Source organism: Dromiciops gliroides, chromosome 5 (genome assembly GCF_019393635.1).
Source record: "Dromiciops gliroides isolate mDroGli1 chromosome 5, mDroGli1.pri, whole genome shotgun sequence".
Lineage (NCBI taxonomy): Eukaryota > Metazoa > Chordata > Mammalia > Microbiotheria > Microbiotheriidae > Dromiciops > Dromiciops gliroides.
In genome coordinates this window covers 69,510,413-69,530,770 of record NC_057865.1, presented here as the reverse complement: position 1 = coordinate 69,530,770, position 20,358 = coordinate 69,510,413, and the positions used below count along the sequence as shown (strand labels likewise).

Genomic DNA, 20,358 nt, shown 5'->3' with positions numbered 1-20,358 from the left:
ACAGAAAAGCTTTAGTGTTTCCATGGTCAAATAAGCCATCTACCTAGTGCTCAGGCTAGCCCTGCCTGTGCTTGACTAGTCTGCCAGCCCATGGGAAAGCAGTCTGGTTTGATGCTGCACCACATCAGAGGCTTCCGGAGTGTTGTAGAGCACGGCCTCCAGACCCTCTTTGTGTTGGGGTTTGGATATAGTAGGACTTTGTAGCAGACATCAAGTGGCAACAAAACAAGTAAAGGACCATGGACACACTACTAGTTTGTTCTAGGAGCAAACATTTAGATTTCGAAAGGAATTAGTAATCATTTAGTCATTGCTTTACAGATGAGGAAATTGTGAATTACCTAGGGTTACAAACATAGGCATCATTTGAACCCAGGTCCTCTTGATTCCAAACTTATTTTTCTGTTCCGTGCTATTTTCTCCAAGTATTCAATCATGCTTTTTAAGAAACACTGTTACAAAAGTGTATATGTTGACATGAGCTATCAATTTGGAATTACTCTTTGTACAGGTTTATTGAACTGTTTTCAACAGAGTACACTTTGTGGTTTATGTCTGTGTGTCCTTTTCTATTTTGTTGAATCAAAATTTTTCTTTTTTCTTTTTTTTTTTAGTGAGGCAATTGGGGCTAAGTGACTTGCCCAGGATCACACAGCTAGTAAGTGTTAAGTGTCTGAGGCCAGATTTGAACTCAGGTACTCCTGACTCCAGGGCCAGTGCTCTATCCACTGTGCCACCTAGCTGCCCCCCAAATTTTTCAATTAAAAAACAAAAGCAAGTCTGACATCTGTTCTGTCAGTCTGAGAATATACTTTTCAAGGATATTTTCTGTGTCCCCCCAGTCAAGTCTCCAGACTCTGAAATTGTACTGAACATGCTTTGAAAAGGTTTTATTTCAGGTGTATGATGGTAGCCCAGTGCATGTGATCTTGGTAGTATGGTACTTATCTTTATGTAACAGTGCTAACATTTGCTTCATAAGTGTTTAAGAAGAGGAATGTTTTATTTAGAGGTGTGCCCTTGCTTTTATTTTATGGGACTTTCAATGAAATCATTTGGGCATGGCTAGTATACGTTTTTTCCCTTCTTAGACCCCAACCCCCCCCCCAATTGTTTTTTTTTAATAAGATTATCGGATTTTGAAGAGCAGAGAGAATCTTTCTGATAGGTTTGTTAGATCTTCTGCAGAGGCAGCTGGAATATAGATTAAGTTTGAAGTTAGCATTTTGGAATAACATCTTGGACTAACTTTTATCCTACTGTTTATTCTAATAAGTCCTTTTATAACTTGCAAGTATATGTACTTGGTGAAAAAGTTTTATAAATAGCTAGTCAGAGCAGGATTTTTTTTTTTACACTATTCAGTTTCCTAACGCTCTTTTTATAGCTTTATTTAAAGTTTTGAGTTCCAAATTTTATCCCTCCTTTCTTTCCTCCCCTCCTGCCTCCCTGAGGTGGTAAACAGTCAGATAAAGTTATATATGTGCAACCATGTAAAACATTACCATATTAGTCATTTTGTATAGGAAAACTTGAATAAAAGAAAACAATGAAAGAAAGTGAAAAATATCATGCTTCAGTCTGTGTTCAAACAATATCAGTTCTTTCCTTGGAGGTGGATAGTATGTTTCATCATTAGTCCTTTGGGATTGTCTTGGATCATTGTAATGCTGAGAATAGTTAACTCATAGTTCTTCATTGAACAATATTGCTGTCACTGCACAATGTTCTCCTGGTTCTGTTCACTATGCATCAGTTCATACAAGTCTTTCCAGGCCTTTCTGAAATCATACTGCTTATCATTTTTTACAGCACAATAATATTCCATCACCATCATATACCACAGCTTGTTTAGCCATTCCCCAATTGATGGGCATTCCTTTGCTTTCCAATTCTTAGCCACTACAAAAAGAGCTGCCATAAATATTTTTGTACATATAGGTCTTTTCCCTTTTTGGACATGTCTTTGGGATATAAACCTAGCAGTGGTATTACGGGATCAAAGGGTATACACGGTTCTATTATGGCTTTATTTAAAAAAAAAAACAACCCAAAAAACCAAACCTGGTCATGAAACATATTATCATCTTCTGGAGTGGAAGTATTGACATTCTATTTTAAATGTGATTTAGGAGAGTTATCATTACCTTTTTCTTTTGGTGCAGATTTTAGTTGTCCTAGAGTTTACATTAAAAGGAGAGAAGGATCATGTATATGTTGCTCAGCCAAATCCGTCCTTTTAAAACCCAGGATACAGATGACAGTAATCACAGTTATATTCAATTTAATAAAATGATAGCAGGTTACCCTTAGGTAAAGTTTATATAGGATTTTGTGCTCTTGGCTGACATCTAGTGGGACATTTAAAAACAGAAAATAGATTTGAATGACAGCAAATTCTATGATTGTGAAGAACACAAATGAAAATGGAAGTAACCTTAGAGACCCTCAAGGTCAGTCCCCTTATTCTGCAGATCGTAAGACTGAGGCTTAGAGCAGTTAAGCAGTATACTCAACTAGTAATGGCAGAACCAAGAGGAGAACTCGGGTCTTTAAATTCTAAATTAGAGGGTGCATGAACTTCAGGTTACTCTAATTCCTGGACTTTTGCTCTATACCACACTGCTTTTCCATACACACTCTCCCACTTCAGCCAAGTTGGTATCTTCACTGAGCCCGGGCCAGCAAGATCCACTACAAATTCATGTTATTTAAGCTCAACTGAGTCTTGAGTGCTGTGTAACAAAGCTTATTTTTTCTTGATTGACTCTTTGTCTCTCTGCTTTCAGCAGTGACTCAGAACCTTCAATTCTTAAGCCCTTATTGTCTCCCATACTTTAAATTTCTTTTAACAGATGTTTCTGCCTCCTACTTTTACTGAGAAAATGAAAGCTTTTTTTTTTTTTTAAGTGAGGCAATTGGGGTTAAGTGACTTGCCCAGGGTCACACAGCTAGTAAGTGTTAAGTGTCTGAGACTGGATTTGAACTCAGGTACTCCTGACTCCAGGGCCGGTGCTCTATCCACTGCACCACCTAGCTGCCCCCAAAATGAAAGCTTTTTAACATGAGTTCCTTCTTCCCCACCTTTTACCTCAAACCCCTTCTCCATCCTCACATATCCTCTATTCCTGTCCCTGAGGTGAGCACAGTGCCTGTGAGGTGCTTAGTAAATGTGTATTGGATTACATTAGTGTATAGAAAGGTTGGCACTTCTCCTGGTCCAGGCTAGTCACAAGACAGCCCGTGCTCTCACTCCTATCTCCTTTCTTTTCCTGGAGCTGGTCCTGTGGATCATTCTCTCTCTCCCATCTTCAGTCTCCCTATCAGCTCTTTCCCTACTACTGCCCACAAACATTCTCAAGTACTTAAAAGAAACAAACTCATTTGAACCCACCAGTCTCTCAAGCTGTCATCTTGTATCTCTCCTCCATTTCACTGCTAAACACCTGGAAAGCATTGTCTGTTTCCTCACTTCCCCATCTTGGTTGTCTTTGTATACAGTCTGTTTTGGACCCCGCCACTCCACTGGAACTGTTCTTTCCTAGGTGGCCAATTTGGAAGTCTCCAACTCCGGGATCACATGATCTTTTCTCAGTTTTCATCTTCTCTGGCCTCTCTGTAACTTTTGATGTTAGTAATTATTTTCTCTTCCTTGACATTCTCCTTTCCCTTGGCTTCTGTAATAATTGTCACTCGCTTCCTGTCATTTGAATACTTCTCAAGTTTCATTGCTGCATCTTGGGCCCCCAAAGTTTTGTTATGGGCCATTCTCACTTCTTTCTTTTCACTTCTCCTCTATGAACTCTATCATCTCCTATGGGTTCAAATGTCATCTCTATGTAGATGACTTCCAGATTGATTGACACAATAATAATCTTTCTCATGAACTACCTATGATGGGTTTTTGTTTGTTTGTTTGTTTGGTTTTTTTTTGCGGGGCAGTGGGGGTTAAGTGACTTGCCCAGGGTCACACAGCTAGTAAGTGTCAAGTGTCTGAGGCTGGATTTGAACTCAGGTACTGTAAATAAGTCCAGCCTGGTCATAGTGTACAAGGTTTTAAATATATTGTTGTCACCTCTGCCAAAATTGTACTTAAAATTTTTGTACCGATGTTTGTTAAGAATATTGGTTTATGGGGCAGCTAGGTGGCGCAGTGGATAGAGCACTGGCCTTGGATTCAGGTGAACCTGAGTTCAAATCCAGCTTCAGACACTTGACACTTACTAGCTGTGTGACCTTGGGCAAGTCACTTAACCCTAATTGCCCCCGCCCCCCCCCCCCCCAAAAGAATATTGGTTTATTTTTTAGGTTTTTTTTTTCCTCTCTGTCTCGACTTCCTGGCTTTTAGGTTATCAAGACCATGTTTGTATCATGAAAGGAATTTGGTGGGAGCCCTTTTCCTAATTCTGCAAACAGTTTGTATAATACTTTGTTCTTTGAACATTCAATGAACTCGTTTACAAATCCATCTTGTCCCAGGTTGTTTTTCCCTCCTCTGTTTTTAACTATCTTTCCTTCTCAATCGGCCCCTCTTGTTTCTATTGAGGGAACCACCATCTTCCCAGTTGCTAATTTGAATGAGATGAGGAGAGTTCTCTTGTCTCCAAAAGTTTGGTGTTTTTGTTTTTTTTTTCCCATGTATCACTGATTAAACCTCACAGCTTTATTGTTAGGTAAGATGAATTATATTGTTGCAGTGTTAGTTTCACAAGTGAAAAACTACTAGATTTCAATAAGTAATTTGTTTATGGTCATTTTAACTGTATTTGGCAGCAGTAGGAATACCATCAACTAATTGTTGACTTGTTAGCAGTTTTTTCAGTTTATAGTTTTGGAATGTTAATCTGCAAAAAAATTTAAAATTTTTTGTTTCAAATAAATCGCTAATTGTATTTTCAGGAAATAATTTTCCCATTATATATATATTATATTATGTTATATTGTATTGTATTATATTATATTATATACTATCATGAAATTTTACTTATGAAAAAATAGTGTCACAGAGTTGTTTTAACTCAGAGTGGTATGAGTAGGTGATAGCAGAGCCAGGATTCAAATCTATTGATTCCACCTCCTGTTTTAGTGTTTCTTTGAATGGAGGAGAATTAACAAGTTTTATTATTTTCAGTTTTATCCCTTGTTCCCCAAATTCAGCATCTTCGACTACATAGTATTTGTTTCCTAACAAAAATATATACACGTTTGTTAATAAAATTACATAGTACTATGCCTGTTTTATAAATTACCTTTTGTTAACTTTGAGTTTATGAACATAATTTTAACCTAAAATCAAATACTCTGAATTTGTTCCAATAGCCGACCACGCCACCAAATCAAGGAAGACCAGATTCTCCTGTCTATGCTAATTTACAAGAATTGAAAATATCTCAGTCTGCACTTCCCCCTCTTCCTGGCAGTTCTGCTATTCAGATTAATGGGGAATGGGAAACTCATAAAGACAGTACAGGACGCTGTTATTACTACAACCGAGGAACTCAGGAAAGAACCTGGAAGCCACCTCGATCAACTCGAGATGCCAACGTAAACAAAGGAGACTGCCAGAACTCAGGAGACCAAGAGGTAGGATGGGGCAGTCATCAGAGCCTTTTCTTTCATTATTTGAAGGAAAGGTGAACAAATGGTTTCCTTTCTGCAGCTATCATATTTGTTTGCTAGGCAAGTAGTAAAAAAGTGCTCAATATTATTACCCCTCATCATTTTATTTGTGTGGGTTATTTTCCTCGTGAAATCTGGTCAGAAGCTAATAGTTGACTTATTAATGTGCTAAGTAGACTGTCTCATAAAATTAGCTTCATTACTGTGGCTTATTTGCAGAGCTCAGTTCTATCATAGCACAACCAGCCTTGAAGAGTTGGGGAAAACAGCTTGCCCATGTTTGTTTTGTTTTGTTTTGTTTTGTTTTTTAGAATAAGATGGTAGTTTATTTAGGGGCAAGGGGAGGGAAGGGGGGTGGGGAGGGAAACCATGAAAGAAATCCTTGGACTTCTCATGGGGAGATAGGCACAAAGCATGTGGCTCTGAGGTACCAATCTCCAGCTTGCCCAGTTTTTAAGGATTTTGGAAGAAGTGGAGGAAAGGTAATTATGTAACTTAACCCAGCCAACTAAATAGCAACGTTATATTGCTTATGATCCAAAGATCAATAAGTAATGAAAGATTATAAGTTCCTTGAGAGCAGGGGCTGTTTTTGCTTTTCTTTGTATCACCTGGCACATAGTAAACATGATCTTAGGTTTGATGCCGGAAGGATCCCAGTGGTTAATCTAGTGCAGCCCATCATTTTGACCAGACAGGTTATGTGATGGCCAGACAGGTATTAATTTGCAATGGAAGAGTAGTTATTTGAGCCCAAATCCTCCTATTCCAAATTTAGTTTTCCTTCCATTGTTCCATCCTGTTTGCTTGCCTTAAAAAAATATTTTCTTAGCTTTATATTATTTAAAATTTTTCTTTTGTTTATTGTTTGATAGCTTATTATATGAGATAAAGAAATAAATTGGTGGCCAGGAGACATTTTTTTCAAATTACTATTCAAAGCTAGTTAGCTGTAAACTGAAGAGTTGAATTACGTTAAGGTCCCAGAGAGATTGCTAGAGGAACTAGTTCTAAAATTCTGTGCTTCTTCAGTAAACTTGACAATTTGTCACCATTTTACTCTTTCAAATGCTGTTACTCATTCCACTATTTTCCTCCATTATGAATGAAAATACTCTGGGATCATCTCTGGGATTAAATATGTTCCACTTTCTTCTACTTCTTCTGTACTATTTGGATTGATGCAGATTGTAATGGCTCTGTGAATTGCCATGGCCAAAAAAATTTTCGTCACTTTGGACCAGTGTTTTAGTAGTGATATTATCTAGGCTGGTCCTCTGACAACAGGTATTGCTGTATTCATATATGGAATCCTTTTGAATTTGGGAAGACCTGCCACAGCTTATACAAAAATCTAGATAAGCTGTGACAGTTCAGGAAGGAGTTTTACCTTTCAAGTACATGTAGTGACTCGAGTTCTATTTCATAAATATTAGCTAGTTTCTTTTTTAATGTTTATAGGTAAGAAAACTTTGGAATTCATATATCAAAGCATCATCCTTAAAAGGAATGGCCTGGCTTATATAATAACTAATGGTGCTAAAAAGTGGCAACTATTATATGTGTGATGAAATAAGTCATATTATCATAAGTAACATATATCCTCAAGTCTTTTGAGTATTCTGCCCATCATCAATTTGACTGGTTGGGTTAACAGAGACTGTAGGTACCAGTATCCATTTGTTAAGAATGTGGAGGGCAAGCCAGGACATATTTAGGTAATTTGCATATATGACCAAGTTGGAATTTTTTTCTATTAATTTTGCCGATCGGGGCAACTAGGTGGTGCAGTAGATAGGGCACTGGCCCTGGAGTTAGGAGGACCTGAGTTCAAATGCTGCCTCAGATATTTAACACTTTGTAACTGTGTGACCCTGGGCAAGTCATTTAACCTCATTCACCTTGCCCCCCTCCCATATCTTGCTAATCCTGTTAATTTTTTTTTCAACAGTGTTTGTTTTGCAAGGTAGAAAGAGTGGTGTTCTTTGATAAGAGTAGGATATATTATCTGACAATTTTATAGTTAGAAGTTTATGAAACTTGAATGAAGGTGATCTTTAAAAAATTTGTACAAACCTACAGAACAAGTAGAGTGAGTAGCTTTTGTTCTGGAAGTAGTTTGACAGGTTTGATTTAAAGTGTGTTTGCATTGTTTTCTCAAACAGTAAAAGCTCCCATTCTCATGTTCCCAATCATAATGTGGCTGTAGAAAAGGGCAGTTCTGATGAATGAGACAGTGCTGGCTGTGGGAATCATCACTGAACATATATAATGGCAAATATTATCATCTGTTTGCTGCCCCAAACATTTCCAGCCGTGTGCCTTATCATGTTTTTCCCTTACACTTAAAAACAACTGAAATAACTGAATTATTGTTTCTCTTCTGTTACCAAGATGGTAGGTGCAGCTCTCATGTAGAAGTTATTACAGTATAGTATATGTGGTGTATATGCACACATGTAGAAGATTTAAATAAAATATTTTCTGCTACTTCAGATCTTAATATACACAAATGGAAAATTTTATCCTTAACTAGATAATGTAATGTTTATAAAAGGGTACTTCTAGGCATGGCTTAATTATTATTTTTACTTGCTAGGTGATTCATTTCCCCTATTCCTTCTTTCTTCCTAGAAAACATTTTTATGGAACCTTTTATATTTTGAGTAAAATTTCCTTCTTAAAAAGTAGGGAAGGACTTATTTAGATTTTTAAGCTTTAAATACAATTAGGGTAACTGCTACTTAAGATTGCACTGGAGTCCTTCACAAGTGGAGAGGCTTTATACTTTTATATTTATATTCCTAATTTGTCAGTTTTGTTGAATTTTTTTTTTTTAGTGTCATTTCCCCCCCACCATGATAAACCTTTAATCTCAGATTTTCTGCTGCCTACTGAAAGTTTTAACCTAAATTTAATAGGATCCATTTTCCCCCTTTTTTAACTTTTTGCTCTACTTATTATTTTTGTTGATGCTGTTTAGTTTTTTAGTTATGAATTATTACCCAACTAGCTTTAAATATATTGGTTATTTGAGTCTGCTTTGAGCTAGAGAAACTTACCAATAAAAATATTTTAAATATGAGTTCATCTAATACCTTTGCTAAATGAACATTTAGTTTTGCAGTCTGCAAACTGAATAAACTGAAAGTAAAATGAATTGTGAAGTAAAATAATTTAGTATATGTAAACGAAGGTAATAAATTCTTACTTTCAGAAATACTGATATCTGCTGGATCTCATCATTAAACTTACTAATATTATTTGCATGAATAACAAGTAATACATATATAGTATTTTAAGTTTTGTGCAGCACTTCACATGTTATCGCATTTGAGCTTCACAACAGTACCATGAAGTAACTGTTGTTACTTTTTACGTTTTGTAGATGAGGAAATAAATCTGAGAGGTGTTAAGTAACTTGCCCAAGATTGCTCAGCTAGTAAGTGTCAGAAGTAGGATTTGAACTCAAATCTTCCATAGCCCCAATCCAGCATTTCTATCCACATGCCACTTAACTACCTAGTTATAGAATAATTTTGTTTTTTAAATAGGCATCTATCAAAAATTTTGATATACACAAAAGCTGAAGATTACACATTTTCATCTTTTGCCTTTCCTCTTTGGTGTGTTCTTCTTATGGGGAATTCAGTTAGAATTTCTGTAGACTCATATTACACCGGCCCAGAAGCATTGTTAAGATTCTAATGGGGGCAGCTAGGTGGCGCAGTGGGTAGAGCACTGGCCCTGGAGTCAGGAGGACCTGAGTTCAAATCTGGCCTCAGACACTTGACCCTTACTAGCGGTGTGACCCTGGGCAAGTCACTTAACCCTCATTGCCCCGAGGGGGTCCCCCCCCCCCCAAAAAGAAGAAGAAGCAGCTGATGTAAGCTAGGCACTGGATTTCTCGCTAGAATTAGTAGGAGAGAAATTTTTTGTGCACACAAAACTTCCCTTCCTCCACAATTAAAACACAGGATAACTTGACCCTTAAATATTAAATCCCATGCTGGCCTAAGGTGACTGGATATTTTTGGAACAGAGAAGCACAGTGCTGCCCTCAATAATGATATTGAGGAAGGAGCTAGATGCCATAGACATCTGCACTCTTGAGAGCTTGTGTCACTGTGTGTTGTCTGTTCTGTCTGTTGAATCTATGGGTCTTCTTTTAGTCACAATGCTTACTTTGCCTTTGTGAAATATGTGATGCTTTAAGAGAAAAGAGAGTGTTAGCATGAAAGTACTGGGGATCTTTTTACCTTTTTGCTGGTATTTCCAGTGGTCATGTGATCATTCCAAATCTATTGTTAAAACTCCAGGTACCTTTTAAAATATTAGAATACTTGAAATTCTTAATGTATTTTAGGTATTGGTGGGGAGCCCAATAATATAGTGATCTAACTGATTTCTAAACATCTTAAAACTCTCCCAAGAGAAACAGATTTTAATATTATACATGTCTTGTAAGTTAGTAATATTCAGGAAAAATAAGTGAAAGGAAAAAAAGGAACATTAGTCTGGGAGTTTTTTCAAAAGGTTGTATGAGTATAATTATTTGGCTTTTTGATTTTTAAAAAGTTTTGGTGCTCCCCTCAAAGGATACTTAAAATGCTTTTGTAACTGCATGTACTTAAGAGTCTGTTCATAAAATTGAATTCAGCAGCTTTTAAACTCTTCAGTTTAAAAACTATGCTTCAGCTAACATTTTCTTACTAAAAATTGTATATTTATGTTTAAAGTTTTTTTTTTATTTGTGATTTTGAAGATCTGTCAGTTTATCTGTTAAAAATACTTATCACCCTTTCCCCATACCCTACCCCATTTTCAGATCTTTCAAGCCCGATTAAATTGATTTCTTAAATTTCAAACTGCTTACATATTCATATTGAAAGAAACAATCCTTATGTTTCTGACTACTTCTAGCTTCTTTCATTGGAAGATAATTACCACAGTTCTTATTACGGCCAGTCAGATAGTCAGTGTGGTTCTCCTCCAAGGGGCTGGTCAGAAGAATTGGATGAACGTGGGCACACCTTATATACCAGTGACTATACTAATGAAAAGGTACTTCTTTTTTTCATCACCTAAGTCTAAGTTGGTAGAATCTCTGGAAAACAACACTATAGCAGTTAGTATTGTAAAATTTGCAGAAAATATTAATGACAGTAATTCTAAATTTGTTTTGTTAATGGCTGTTAAAACTAAGGATAGTTAACTACAAATTCATGATTTTAAGCTACGGCCATTTATCGTTATTACCATATTACCAGCATCTTTTTAAGAAGACTGTGCTGCATTACACTTCTTAAAATGGCCTCTTTTTTTAGCACTTTAATTAAAGCTATCTATTCTTTGTCTTCGTTTTTTTCTTTTAGGATCATACTTTTTATGTTGTGCTTTGTAAGACAGTCTTGTATGTTGCTATGATACCTTCAGTTCATTTTCTGTTATATCTAGATATTTGTGATATAATTTGGGGCATTTATTTTTCATATACCAGTATAATAGATGTAGAATGAGGATATATCATGTGCTAACTCATACTTAAAAAAAAATAGATCATATTTCAAACTTATTCTCGTTGGGATTTGGAAAGAGAATTTGCTCAAGTGTCTAAGACATTTAGTATTATTTATGGCTAAATGATTGATAGTTATAGTTGGCAGAGTTTTTATTTAGCAGCCAGTCTTAAGTGTTTTAGTGGTAATATTCACTTTCTTTTTCATTTACCCTCCTTATATTGTTTAAAATGGCTACACAGCTATGCTGTTGTTGTGATTTTATGGTAATTCCCCATATAGGGCAGACCATTAGATGAAGGTCAAGTAGAATTGTATTAAAAGAGTAATTATTCTAAGTTGTTACACCCTAAAATTAAAAAGAACAAAAATCCACACTCTTTTTATTTGACTTTTCTTGGAATTACCTAATTACTTCTCTGTGTGCTTGCTTATATGCACATTTCCACATGTTTTAGAGTAGAAACGGGCCTTAAAGGTCATTTAGTCCTACTCTATTCCGTAGAACCAGCTACAAGTACGCCAGTTGTTTAACAAGTGAGCAGCTCATTGTTATAAAGCTTCCTTTCTCATGAGCTGAAATGTGTCTCCTTAAAACTTGCATCCATTGATTTTTCTCCTATCTTTGTTGTAATAGAAATTATAATATTTTTAGCACTAGGAAAATCTATTCCAAGATGCCATTGTGGCTCATAAACTAGGTGGGTAATTTTGGGGAAAAGAAGAGAAAAACACACTGAACCTTTGGTATAACTTTTCTTTAGTACAGGGACTAAGATAAATTTTTGCTATCCATGTGCATTATATTCCTTTCATCAAATAATGGGGAATAATTAGGAAAGAAAAGGATTCAAGATCATGGATTACAACTCTCAAATCTAAAAATGTTCTTTCTCCTTCCCTGTATTTTTTGTTTTTTTTTATAGTGGTTGAAGCATGTTGACGATCAAGGCAGACAATATTACTACAGTGCAGATGGATCTCGATCAGAATGGGAATTACCAAAGGTAAAAAAACGTTTATAACCAATTTTCCTTTTTAAGCTATTTGAAAAATAAAACTTACACTTTACATGTCATTTTAAGAGAATCATTGAGAATGATTTTTTTCAAGATAAAAATTAGCTGAAAATGCATTATATTTAATTTCTTCTAAATAGATGCCACCAAACATATATCTGGTTGCCTTTTGTATCTAATATAAACTGGCTTTTGTAGGTCATATCTATACTTCTATTTGTTTACCCACCATTTATTAAATTCTTTAAAAAAATGTTTTATTGATGTCTGTTTTTTACTATCATCATAGTTTTCCTGAGTATTCCTTCACCTACTCCTCCCAGAGAAATATCTTATGAAAAAAAATTTTTTTTGAAGACATAAAAAGAAAAAGAAAAAAATCAACATAATTGATCAATACGATGAAAATGTCTGAGAACATGTGCAGTGTGTAACAGCTGTGGACTTCCTACTTCCATAAAGGGTTAGGTTGGGGGTGTCTCCTCATATCTCTTCATTTCAGTAATTTTTAATCTTTTTGTTACCTCCACTTTTGATTTTTGTGTGTGTGTGTGTGTGGGGGGGGTTATTATTTTCATTTACTTTGTTGTATGTGTTGAGTTTTTTTGGCTTTGCTCTCTATCAGTTTGTTTAGATCTTTCCTTTCTTCTCTGTATTCATCTCACACATCATTTCTTACAGTACAATAATATTTCATTACATTCATGTGCCACAATTTGTTTATCCATTTCCCCAGTGTATGGGCTTCTACTTTGTTTCCAGTTCTTTGCTATCACATGAAATGCTGCTATAAATATTTTGATGTATATGAGCAATTTCTCCTTATTGATCTATTGCTTCCTTGGGGAATAAGCCCCGTTTTCCATTTTATCAAACATTGTATTCTTGATTTCCAGTGTTTCCATTTTGTTCCATCAATCAATTTTTATCTTGTTTTTTAACCAATACCAAATGGTTTTGATGACTGCTATTTTATAGTTTAATGTTTGGAAGTGCTGCTCCTCCATCCTTACATCTTTTCATAATTTCCCTTGATATTTTATATCATTTGTTTTTCCAAATGAATTTTATTATTTCATCAAGTTCTATGAAGTATCCCCTTAGTAATTTTATTGGTAAAGCACTACAGGTGTAAATATAAAATTCTTACTGTTTGTTAACAACATGCTGATGGGGAGGAGGACCTTTTAGAGAAAAACAGTGAACCAGCCCTTCTCCTCGAAGAGCTTATATTCTGCTGGGGAAACAAGACATTCATAGATAAAATACAAAATATATTTGTGTATAAAGAAATGTTGTAGGAGATATGAGGGGTGGCATGGAGTGGAAAAATGAAATGTCATGATTAGAGAACAGAAAATAGGCCAGTTTGGCTAGAAAAATGTGTGAACGGAAGTAATTGGACTCAGGTTGGGAAGTACTTTAAATACCAAACAGAGGGCTTTGTTTATATTTTATCTTAGATGCATTTGGAAACCGCTGACTGAAGCTTTTTAAGCAAAGGAGTTAAATGTTCAGATCTGTACTTTAGGAATATTGATTTGACAGTTGAATTGGTGATGAATTAAAGAAGGAAGAGACTGGAAGCAAGGAGAGCAGTGATAAAAACTAGTATAGTAGTTTAGATGATATGATGAGGACCTGGGCTTGGGTGATGAATTTAGAGAAGAGAGCTTCATTCTTCATTGTTTGCAGAGGCAGGAGGTCTTAAAGTGTTACACATTGCACATTTTCCCACACTTTTTTGATGTATCATCAGTTTTTCTTTCTTTTTTAATCTTTAAAAAATACTACATGTTATGTTATATGACTTTTGGGAAGGGGGAGGAATGCTGGTGGAAATTATGGTGATTTTTTTTTTTTTGGTGTGGGGCAATGAGGGTTAAGTGACTTGCCCAGGGTCACACAGCTAATGCCAAGTATCTGAGGCTGTATTTGAACTCAGGTCCTCCTGACTCCAGGGCCGGTGCTTTATCCACTGTGCCACCTAGCTGCCCCCGAAATTATGGTGATATAAAAATAAGCTACAAAAATTGTATTTTTAAAAAAGAATGAATAGTAGCATACTATAGGGAAAAGAAGTTATCAGGAGATGTTTAATTTTGGAAACAAAATTGGTTTTATTACAATTGGAATATTTCTACACCTTGTCTTTCCAAATTAAACTTACACCTCTAGTGCTCAAGGTTTTTGCTTGTCTTTTTGTTTGTCTAGTCTGCTGTGGTAGGGTTGAATTTAGAGGTGCCAGTCTCTCTCTCTCACACACACACACACACACACACACACACACACACACACACACACACACACACACACACACACACACACAAATGTATTTTACTACAAAACTGTTTAGTAGGGCAACAGAGTAATATATTGAATAGAATACTGGACCTGGAGTAAGGAAGCCCTGAGTTCAAATCCATCTTCAGACACTTACTAGCTGGGTAACCCTGGGCAAGTCTCGACTTGCTTGCCTTAGTTTCCTCATCTGTAAAGTGAGGATAATAATAGCACCTATCTCCTAAGGTGGTTGTGAGGATCAGATGAGATATTTGTAAAATGCTTTTTAAATCTTAAAAGTATTCTAGGGGTAGCTAGGTGGTGCAGTGGATAGAGCACCAGCTCTGGAGTCAGGAGGACCTGAGTTCAAATGTGACCTCAGACACTTAATACTAGCTATGTGACCCTGGGCAAGTCACTTAACCCCAATTGCCTCACAAAAACAAAAACAAAAAACATTAAAAAAAAAGTACTCTATAAGTGCTAGATAGCATTATTGTTAAATGTAAAAACCCCATAATTTTTATTTGGTATCATTTTATGAGAAGTTTAAAATATTAGTATAATTAAATTATGGTTAGCTACATTAGTTCTTTAGCTATGTAGTTTCCTTTTGACATAGAGAATTTGTACTTAAGTGAAATCCATTGCATAGACCTTAGTAGCTAATCTCTGTTCATTATCTAAATACCTGGAGCCTTTCCTGTATTTATATTACAGCACTAACAGTTCTATTGAAGTAAGGGGGAAACTTTATCCTAGAAGTTCAGTAAAACCATCAAGCCTGGAATTTGTTGCCACAGCTTACTTCCGGCCCCCTCCCCCCCTTTTTTTCCCCAAACAAAGGATTTTTTAAAAAAGCCACCGTTTGGGAAAACATGTTATATTCCATACTGTGCGTATGTGAAAATGTGAAGATTAGTAGTGTTCTTTCCCAAAGGAAGGCATTGGGAATCTTTTTTTTAGTTTTTGCTGCTGACCAGCTTTAGGAAAGAGAAGCCCAGCTCATCTGGCTACTCTTTTTGGTGTTTGAATCCCCTGGGTTGGCTGTGAGCCCAGTTTGGTGAATGGGCAGTTGGAGCTGGAATTCAGGCATTGGTCTTTCGTGCTTTCACGGCAGTGTCAAGCACTACCATTATCCATTAGACCAACTCCTGTTTGCTACTTCAAAGAAACAAGCCATCATGTGTTTGGGCTTGAAGAGAAAAAGAAAAAGGAGCACAAGGCTATTGATTATGTCTTTGTGTATATGTTTTTCAAAACTAAGCTAAAAAATAAGAGCCTGTCCTAGGATTTTAGATCTGGAATGGCCTTAGAGATCATCTAATCTAGCCTCATCCTTTTACAGATGAAGAAACTGAGACTTGGACAAGTAATTTACCCTAATTTGTAATTGTCTAATAAAATTACCATCTTGGAATACCACACATATATCCTCACCTGGTTTTCATTATGTCAAAGTACTATTTGTGTTTCTATTATTTATAATGGATATTTTGTTTTCTTTAGTATAATGCTTCACAGCAGCAAAGAGAAATAATTAAAAGTAGGAGCCTGGACAGGAGGCTACAGGAACCAATAGTATTAACAAAGTGGAGGCACAGCACTATTGTATTAGACACCAATGACAAGGTAGGAATATTTAAGGAACTGGTGAGAATCTTGGCAAGTTCTTCGTGCATGGTATTATCAAATGGATTGTTGCTGTCTTGTGTAGTTTCTCTTTCATGAAAGTCAGTTATTTACTTTGTAATATACAGTGTTCCAAAAGTCTTAATGGAGTTTTTAAGCTATCAAAGATTAAAAATCCACTAAGACTTTTGGTATTCCCTCTTCTCCTAATGGACTAACTTTAATTTTCATCTGTATGATAAGAAATATAACTACTTAATTGTTCATGAATAGATTCTCATGTTAATTAGTAATTGCTACTTTAATATATTTTAAAGTATCAACAGTTTGCTTTAGAGTAGATTTATTAAATTTCCTTCAGTGTCATTGATTATCTATGATTCTCTTTTTGAGGTATTATCATTGATGTGGTTAAACCAAATAGCTGATGATTTCCTTTGCTGACATTGATTGTTTTTGTCTAGTTTTTTTTTTTTTAAAGTAAACCACTCATCTTTTTAGCCTTCAAATCAGTTGTGAATCTTTTAAAGCAACATATTTGATTATTTCCACCCCAGAAAAAGTTTGGACACTGGGAAAAAATTAAAACAAAATAGATCTTAAGTGGTGGGAAAAGCATCTGTCCTGGAGCTACTTCTTTTCAACATTCTGAGATATGATGCTTTCAGGCTCTGGCATTGGATAGAGAGCATGAAGAGTCATGGAGGTAGAGAGTAAGATAGAAAAGTTGGAAGAGTTTCTCCCTCATTCTGAGTCAGTTTTTATTATTTGGAAGGATTATTATGAAGTTTCAAACTATCACATGTATACATATTTACATGTGACTATTGCAATATCTCAAAGCCCTGTGTCATTTTAGGTGGCTGGTTGTTATACATTTATTCCCACCCATTAGTCTCCATTGTTTGCATTGGTAACAAGGAGTTGGCAATTTACTAGTTTTCTAGGTGACTGAAAAATTCATATTTCTTGTATTCATTTTTTATATGTTCTGTATGTACTTATATGTGTCTATATCTCTCCCATTAGAATGTAAGCTCCCTGAGGGCTAGGACTGTTTCACTTTTATTTTCAGTGCTTACCATGGTTATGAGCATATGCTAAGTGTTTAATCGATACTTGATGAATAACTGATTAACATTTTTGGGGGATATAGTACCATGATTACATAATTTATTTATAAGATAGCTCAATAATGCAAAATAATGAGGCAGCATAGAAATTTCTTTGATGTCTTTACTTGATTAGGGTGTTATTGAATTGAGAGTACATCTCAAAATCATGAAATTCTGGGATTTTTGATATTGTGGCTTTGTTTTAACATCAGATTAGTATAATTTGGATTTGCGAAGTCATTGACAATTTCAGCCTTTGGGGTATCTCCAAAATCAATGTATTTTTTATCAGATAATTCTACTTAATTTTTAGGAACCAGTTAGAACTTTTTAACACTCTATGTAAAAGGCTTATGGCACCTGAGCACTATGTAGTAGAAAGACAAAATTATCTTTTTAACCTAATAATGTAGAATCTATGGTTAAGTATCTCTATACTCAAGTTTTCTCTTAATTAGAAAAAAATATACATATTTATACAAGACCTCAAAGAGGCCTGAAACAGAAAAAATGGGTGTTTCTTAAATTCTTTTGATCTTTTTTTTGGTCTTCGTTCATTTCTGTTTATGTCAGCCTGCTATTAAGAATACTGGCAAATAATTTGTCTTTCGATTTTATCTTCACCTGTTTTGAATACAAAAGTGTGTGTGTGTGGGGGGCCATCTTAAATAAATGTAGGAATACAGAAAACACGACAAGAAATTGTCTTTCACAGTTATTGAGAGCTTCTTTATTAATGGTAGTGTTGTTCTCTCTTTGTAAAAGAGTACTTTATGCTGGATTGCCTGATCTTTTGCTTAGTTATCATTTGCTTATTGCATATATTACTTAGCAAAAGGGGCTGTAGATGAACACAGAGAAATTGCTTTAAATAATATGACTAATGAATTTTTACTAAAATTGAATCAAAATGCTATAATACTAGATACTTGTAAGAATTGTAAGAAAAGCAAATGTTAGTTTATTTCCTAATCTGGTTGCCAGATGTCGTTAGTATTTTTTTACTCCAAATTACCCCATCTATAAGAGGTCTTATTTTCATCTTTCCTCTTTCTAATATTTTAAATTATTATCTGTACACTAATATTTTTATTTTGACAATTACTTTTTCAGAAATAGAATTCTGTTTGAAACATTTGGGTGCTGGTTTTTGGTTTGTGGGTCTTCAGTACCTTTAAAATCTCTTTCTTTGGCTTCCCTTTCCATTCTTTCAGTATTAGCCAGCAAGAAAACTGAAGGAGAAAGATCTAAAACTATCAAATGGTGTTAATTCCTGGATAAAAAACCATAAACTTCTCTATTTAGATTTTACAGCCCTTTATAGCTGGGCCCAACTTAACTTTCCAGTCTCAATGGACAGTTCTCCCCTTCTTGAACTGTGTGATCCAGCCCTCACCCAGGACACCATCTTCCCTTGCATTAGAAACGCCTTCCCTTCATAGGATTCCTCTTCCTATAAAATGCTACTTAGCCACCCCATATTCTGCATAAACCCTTCAGTAATCCAACTGTTAGTGCCTTCCTTCCAAAACTACCTTTTATTTAGCGACGTTATATGTTCGTGTTTATGATATATGCTTTTATGATGTATAATTTTTATATGTACTGTTGTTTTTCCCATTACAATGTAAGCACATTAAGAGCAAGGGTTGTTTTCATTCTTTGTACTTTGTATACATCTAGTACAATGCCTTGTTGATTACCAGTGAATTCCATTTCATTCAAACTTTTCTTCTTTCCCCTCCTCCTTCTTCCCCAGTAAAAATGAAGGTTAGCTTTAAATTACTTTGGAGATCTCTTCTTCCAAAACTTTGCTAGGCCATAGTTATCTGCCTGTGTAATTTTATAGACTCAGAGCTCTGGGCTCTTCTCATACAAATGAATATATTCACTTGTCTATATAACATAACAGATTATCAGGTCTCTTCTCCCCAACTATGCCAGTCCCTCCATTTTACAGACAAGGAGACTGAGTTTCAGGGAGGTTAATGACTTGCCTTAAATGACACAGCTGGTTCCTTAAACAGGAATCAAACTGGATTTTCTTTACTCCAGTCAGGCTCTTTTTCTGTTACATGGTGCTGGAAGATTTGATAGTCATTTGGTTTATCAACATAGAAAAATATAGGAATACTTAAAAGATATAGATGTGTAGATGAATATTAAAACAATCCTAGTGAAACCTGTGAAAGTATTAATCCTTATCATTGTAAAAAAAAATATCAAAACTTATTCCAACGCACTATTAACCTTAGTATTAAGGTAGTGGGGAAGAAAGCAGAGAAGAGTGTCAATAACAGAATAGAATCTAGAATTCAAAAGTGCTTGATCCCTTTTCATCTTGTTTTGTGTGAAATATTCTTCTGGAGGATCTATAGTTTAAGGCATTGGACACTTTTTTTAATATTGGTCAGGCAAAATGACTTCCAAAACAATTGCCATGTTTCTCCCCAAGCTCTTAGATAATTTACCTTTTCTTTATCAGGCAGTTTTGTTTTTATCATTTTGTTTTTGTGTTATATAACTAATACTTAAACTAGAAGTTTATTCCTTCTAGACTTGTGGTCATTGAAAATTGCCATTTAATTGCAAATTACGTTAAATGTTAATAGCATTGTGATTTTAATTCGTGTGTGTGTGTGTGTGTGTGTGTGTGTGTGTGTGTTTGAGTTTGATAGATCTGGGTATTCATATCTACCAGGTCTAGGGCAGATTGGTATTATGAATATTATTTATTTCTAGACATAACTGACCCACGAATCCTTACATTCTTAGCTATTTTAGATACATTTATGACAGATATAGTGCATTGTAATTCCAGTGCACTATCTATATTAATCCGAGAGTTAAATTTGGAATTCTGCGAGTTGAGTTAGAATCCTAACACTAACCACTTATTTCATTTGTGACACAGGGTAAGTCCTTTCACCTTTCTGGGCTTCACATTGCTCACCTGTAAGGTAAGGGGGCTGAATTCGATGCCCTCTAAGGTCCCTTCCAGCTTCTAGATATCTTTTACAGTCTTCTGGTCACCTCATATTCATGACTGATTTGCCTGAAAGAAGTCCCGGTAAACATTTTTGTAAATTCTGTAGTTTAATACATTTGCTTCATAATCCAATTTTTAAGGTTTGAATTACAGGCAGGGATATTAAAGATAAGTAGGAAAGA

The 20,358-nt window shown here is 35.3% G+C and overlaps 1 protein-coding gene across 1 annotated transcript in view; it reads left to right on the top strand.

Moving 5' to 3' along the window:
• Positions 1-20,358, top strand: part of ARHGAP12 (Rho GTPase activating protein 12) — a 131,686-nt gene that overhangs the window by 64,565 nt on the left and 46,763 nt on the right. Inside the window, 4 exon segments of the mRNA XM_043967221.1 lie at positions 5,320-5,583; positions 10,543-10,683; positions 12,065-12,145; positions 15,950-16,072. Of these exon segments, the coding sequence (XP_043823156.1) occupies positions 5,320-5,583; positions 10,543-10,683; positions 12,065-12,145; positions 15,950-16,072 (609 nt within the window).